General features: G+C 47.0%; 1 protein-coding gene across 2 annotated transcripts; it reads left to right on the top strand.

Annotated features, from left to right (window-relative positions):
* The first annotated feature begins 420 nt into the window (after positions 1-420).
* wnt10b (wingless-type MMTV integration site family, member 10b) lies at positions 421-5,449 on the top strand. Of its 2 annotated transcripts, XM_021565884.3 has the most exons (5): positions 421-1,155; positions 1,979-2,135; positions 2,300-2,405; positions 2,678-3,138; positions 3,428-5,449. In XM_021565884.3, the coding sequence occupies exons 1-5, from the start codon at positions 1,082-1,084 to the stop codon at positions 3,977-3,979; spliced, it is 1,350 nt and encodes a 449-aa protein (XP_021421559.1). In that variant the 5' UTR covers positions 421-1,081; the 3' UTR covers positions 3,980-5,449. The 2 variants fall into 2 exon arrangements, with proteins under 2 accessions (XP_021421559.1, XP_090058912.1); XM_090202786.1 differs by lacking the exon at positions 1,979-2,135 and having other exon boundaries at positions 904-1,155.
* The last annotated feature ends 347 nt before the right edge of the window (positions 5,450-5,796 follow it).

Below are 5,796 nucleotides of genomic sequence, written 5' to 3' on the forward strand. Positions count from 1 at the left end.
ACCCATGTCTGGCACATACTTGTTAAAGGCAAGATGCCAATCTTAAAAGGGCAGGGAGAAAACAATGGTGGTAGGCTATTGTGCAATACCTTTTTCGACGAAACTGTATGCATTGTGACAATAACAGTTTATCAAAGAAAATGAAAACGGATGAATTGTGGCAATAAACAATAACTTCTTCAAACTTGAAGAAATATAATGCTTCATTCAAACGTTGGCTACTTATCGAAAATGCCATAAAACATCCTCATTATTCCCTTCTGTATGGAACGTTTTATTTCCTCTGAAAAGAAGCAGATTGTTACGGAGTGAAGAAGTTGTTTCAAACACAATAATAAAGAACAGACGCGCTGATTGAGGTGGGAGGAAGGGGGAAGCGGGGGGGAGGAAGACGGGGAACAGATGACTGTGTACCCAAGTATTGTTGGAGAGCCAAGAGGAGAGCCGTGCGCCTGCCTGCTGCTGCCCCAAGCTCCCTGTCGTAGGCCTGCATTGGAACCAGCAGCAGCAACCACCCCCCCCCCCCAGCACTCTATATTAATTTATTTCCTGGACATATAGAATGATTTTTCACTTGGGTTTCACCTGAATGCATGTTCGTTTTCTTTCAAAAGTATCCAACAAAACAGGAAACATTCCTATCAGTGACGTTAAATGTTAATGCGTTTTCCATGATCTGTTCAGTGCAATCAGAAATCCCTCTCACAGTCGACCTGCGTTCATACAAGAGATGATGCCGAGGGTGATGATGGTAAGGAAAATGGTACCTGCGCGTAATATCTTTGGATACTGTGTGATAACACGTATTGACTATCGGTAAAATTCACATAACTGTTAGTCAACTGTTGATTATTTTTTCACAATGTCACTACTTTGAAAACAACCGCCTGCAGCGGCATCTCCACTCCCTATTTTCTCTCCCCCTCCCCTTCACGTTCGCCCCAAACTATCCTGCTCCCTTTTTTCACTCCCCGTTCTGTTGGAGGCACATCGATAATCTACTCCAGTCATCTTCTTTTCTTTGTTTTATCGATTACCACACCAGTGTTTTAATGTCACGTCAAGAAAGACGCTTACCAAAATGGAGATATCACATCAACTCCGTTGGGACCAAGTCCTGATTTTGGCAGCGACACTTATGTCACCTGCAATCACGTAAGTAGCCGGAGAAGGTGTGAGAAGATGAGAGAGTAGGCTACTGATGTTCGATGAGCATTCCTGGGGAAAACAAATCATTAAAGCGAACATTTCAATCGGAAGAAGATTCTGTCTGGCTACTCCTTGAGTCTTATCCAAGTGTTGTATTGTAGTGAAATTGGTGCATATGTTACGATGCGTTGATGTTTCCGTTCAGCTCTGTCTCACCAACTGACTATTGCTGCTGCTGCTACTACCTCTATCATCACGATTTCAAATGTTTCCTTGTTTCTGACCTGTAATTACACACACACACACACACACACACACACACACACACACACACACACACACACACACACACAAGCTAATCAGAACCAACCATTGGAAGACTGCATGATTAAGGACATTATTATTAGGCTGTCAACTGGCACAGATGGTTGGTTTAGTAACAATGCCATCCATGTTTCTACTCCAGAAGATTTGACACTACTGCTCATTAGGCCTACTGTAATTTGTTCAATTGAAACAAATAGTAAAGGAATATAAATACTGTAGATACGATGGTAAGCCTAGAGATGTAAACAACATTCTATGTCCTTACAACTTTTCCCTGAACTTAAGCTATATCTTAAGTGCTGTGCGTTATATGTCTCAGCAAATACTATTCTCTGAATCTTCATTTCCTTACATGACGCTTTCACTCTTAGATGAAGGGTCAGACCAGGCACTTCAGGGCCTCCTTCACAGATAGATATTGCTCTAGGACTTGATTGATGAACCCTTGGCCAACTCCTCTGTATCTCTCCCTCCCTCCTCAACATATGTATCCCCTCCTCAGTGTGTTGTGTAATGACATCCTGGGTCTGAAGGTGGCAGGAGATCCGGTTCTGACCCCTAACTCTGTCTGCCTGCGGCTGGCGGGCCTGAGCAAGCGTCAGATTCGTCTGTGTGTGCAAAGCCCCGACGTGACGGCCTCTGCACTGCAGGGCATCCAGGTCATAGAGATATAGTATACAATTCACAGCTTTTTTATTAAAAACAACATTTAACCATATTTCATCAGGCTCTAAATGAAAGATGACCAAGATGGCCACCATTTCAGTCACGCTATCAGGATACAAATTTCCATTCTAGTGTTGCATTTCATTCTATGATGCAGGTGGCCATCCACGAGTGCCAGCACCAGCTCAGAGACCAGCGGTGGAACTGTTCTGCTCTGGAGAGCCACAGCAAGCTGCCCCACCAGAGTGCCATCCTCAACAGAGGTGAGAGACACACAGAGGAGTGCAGCGCAAAAAGGTTGGGAATAGGGCCAGGAGTTTTTTGGTGACTTGGTGATTTGATCAGGAAAAACTCCAGACCACAAACCCTGGCCAGGAGAATCTCTAGGCTCCAGGTGGGGACAGTAGACAAATGTATTGTTATGCTTATAGAATAAGAATGATGACAGGTTAATGAAGTTCTCCTGTGGTATTTAGATTACACCCAGCATGATGACATCTTGACTATGATGTGTCTGTCTGTCCTTGTCCCCCAGGCTTCAGGGAGAGTGCCTTCTCTCTGTCCCTGCTGGCAGCGGGCGTGGCCCACTCCGTGGCTTCCGCCTGCAGCCTAGGCAAGCTCCGGGGCTGCGGCTGCGAGGCCAAGCGTCGCCTGGACGAGGATAAGATTCGCCTCAAACTCACCCAGCTGCAGCTGCAGACCCTCCAGAGGGGAGGAGCCAGAGTGGGCATGGGAGTAGGTGGTGGAGGAGGGGCACACCCCCAGGAGATCAGAGATGTGCCAGCCAGCCTGCGTTCTGGTTCAACCCACCCCTCCTCCCTCCTCAAGCCCCTACCAGAGGACCTCAGTCCCCTGCAGGAGACCTGGGAGTGGGGGGGCTGTAGCCATGACGCCCGCTTCGGGGAGAGATTCTCCAGGGATTGGTTGGACTCCCGGGGCTCCCCAAGGGATATCCACGCCCGCATGAGGATCCACAACAACAGGGTTGGCCGGCAGGTGAGCAGAGTCTTGTATATTTCGTATCAAGATGATAACTGCAGATAAGAGTCGGGCTCTCATTTGTTGAAGGTTTACCAATGGAATTCATCAAGTTTTCTAACTTTCTTGGAATTGGATATTAAATTGAACCAATTAGCTATAAATGTTTATAACAGATTTATAAACTATCTATAAGCTACATGTATGAACCATTTTAAATACATTTATAATTGTTACCCTACTACATTGTAATCAAAGCCACTCTAGACTTGTATGGATAGTGACATGATTGTTTCCCCCTGCACAGCTAGTGACTGACAACATGAAGAGGAAGTGTACATGCCACGGCACGTCAGGCAGCTGCCAGTTCAAGACCTGCTGGTACGTGTCCCCAGAGTTCAGACTGCTGGGGTCTCTGCTCAGGGACAAGTTCCTCTCCGCCATCTTCATTAACTCCCAGAACAAGAACAACGGGGTGTTCAACCCCCGGGTCGCAGCCGGGAATGGTGCCTCGAATGGGGTCAGGAATGGCGCCGAAGGGCCTACTGGGCCTGGGGGCGCGGGGAGCCCAAACAATGGGGGACGGCGGAGGAGCGGTGTGTCACGTGAGCTGGTCTACTTTGAGAAGTCGCCAGACTTCTGTGACCGGGAGACGTCCCTGGACTCTCTGGGTACTCGGGGCCGGATCTGCAACAAGACCAGCCACAGCATGGACAGCTGCGGGTCCCTGTGCTGCGGAAGGGGACACAACATCCTGAAGCAGACACGTAGTGAGAGGTGCCACTGCCGCTTCCACTGGTGCTGCTACGTGCTCTGCGAGGAGTGCAGAGTCACAGAGTGGGTCAACGTCTGCAAGTAGATAGGTACATGACCTGCCAAGGCTCCTGAAAGGAACCACCCAATAGGACGCAGCGTGGCACCTGGATTCACCCATTGACTCCCCAGTGTACTACGCGCCAACCACCCAAGCAAACCTTTCCTTTGGTACAATGGGTAGACGATCCACTTCATCTACTAAGGCCTGACACTTAGTTACTTACTGGTAATCCTCTTCATGCATTGGGACGCATGGGCCTCCGCAAGAGAGTCCGACTGTTTCTAGTCAGCAGGTTACTTGGTTAGCGTTCCTACAGGCGAGGCCACACTCTTTCATGCCCTTCTTAACAGTCCTTCTCCAGGTTTCTCCTGGACATATCCAGGACACAGGATGGCAAAATGAAAATCCACCCTTTAGCTTTGTCCAATATACACACATCCACCCAACCAAACCTTTCATTTCAGACTCGGTGTTTGTTTTTCTATTTGCGTCGGGCTAAAGTCTCCCACAGAATGTGTTTATCCCCCACTTCTCTCTCCTTTTTCTTTTTCCGTCATCTGGGATCTATTTTCCCTTTGTTGCCTGTCAAAATGCCAAGTCAGAGGTTGAAGACGAGGTGACTCATGTCATTTGTCTGTCTTTCCTCTGCCTGTTTAGATGCAGCCCTTTCAGCCATGGAAATCTGAATGTCCTGGACCCCATCTGGTGTTCTGTTCTGTTCTCCCTTGCTCTCTTACTCGGGAACAAAGAACATCTCAGACAGCAGAAACACATTATCATTTCAACTAAGTAATGCCCAGGCTAGTATCACAGTGTACCATTTTTTGTTTACACGAAAAAAATCTATATTAATGTTTGTGTGTGAACTTATGTTGCCTTCCTTGCTTGGCATATGCTGTGTGGGACCATTTTATGAGAGGAACATATGAGGCCCAATGACTGAATGTTGCTCTGCTCAGGATGAAGTTGAACTGAAGCTGTTATAATCGACAAAGCCTGAACCCAACAGGGAGACGCTGGAAAACGGACATGCCATGAGTTCTGATATGGAGTGTGTTAATGAACTCCAGAGGATGATTATACTCATTGGATGTTTTGCACCTACGCCTCAAGGCCACAGGGTTTCAATTCTTTAGCGCCGGTTCTCCATGACAAGAACCAGGATGAACTAACGAAACAGTACTAAAGAGAACCAGGCATGAAGGTTCCTCAACGTGTTTCCATTACCAATGGAAACAGAACTGGAGTGACTAGGAATCTAGTGGGGACAGTTTGCTCTGCCCATTGGTTTTCTTGGATCGACTGGAGGAGAAAATCCGTGTCTGAATCTTCTTTGAAGCAATTTACCATTGATTTGGTGGAATGCTCTCGGTCCGTCTCCAAACTGAACTGCAGGTCATTGAGGCCATGCCTTAGAATTGCAACCGTCGTTACCACAAACTGTATTATTGCTGTTTCTTTTGTTTTGTGATGTTGTTTTGTGAATCAATAGAATTATTACGTCACAAATATGCCTATACTTATTTCTGCCGGACGGAGTTCTCTCATTCCATTGTGAGAGCCGAGGTTAGGTGTTTGCGCGCCTGAAACTTTCCAATGCTGCTAAATGTGTGGGGAAGAGTGTACAAGTGTAGGGTTGGAGGTATAGGGCACAAGTCTATAGGTCTGCTCTACACTCCACACGGGAGAGAGGTGGTGAGACTCATTTTATGGCTGCTTCCTTCATGCAGAGAGAGGTGTTTTTTTTTTATGGCAGCAGGATATTGTTTCCCGAACGAATGACTTTTATTACTAGAGGAGAGAGGATTGAGGAGAGACAGGGGCGATTATACCCGTCTCTCTCTCTGTTGTGTGTGTGT

This window comes from Oncorhynchus mykiss, chromosome 16, assembly GCF_057628025.1.
Source record: "Oncorhynchus mykiss isolate SJ-2025 chromosome 16, ASM5762802v1, whole genome shotgun sequence".
NCBI classification, from domain to species: Eukaryota; Metazoa; Chordata; class Actinopteri; order Salmoniformes; family Salmonidae; genus Oncorhynchus; species Oncorhynchus mykiss.

Coding starts and splice junctions, on each gene's coding strand:
- wnt10b (XM_021565884.3), top strand. CDS start 1,082: ATGGAGATATCACATCAACTCCGTTGGGACCAAGTCCTGATTTTGGCA. Junction 2,406..2,677: donor GAGTGCCATCCTCAACAGAG/GTGAGAGACACA, acceptor CTTGTCCCCCAG/GCTTCAGGGAGAGTGCCTTC. Junction 3,139..3,427: donor ACAACAGGGTTGGCCGGCAG/GTGAGCAGAGTC, acceptor CCCCCTGCACAG/CTAGTGACTGACAACATGAA.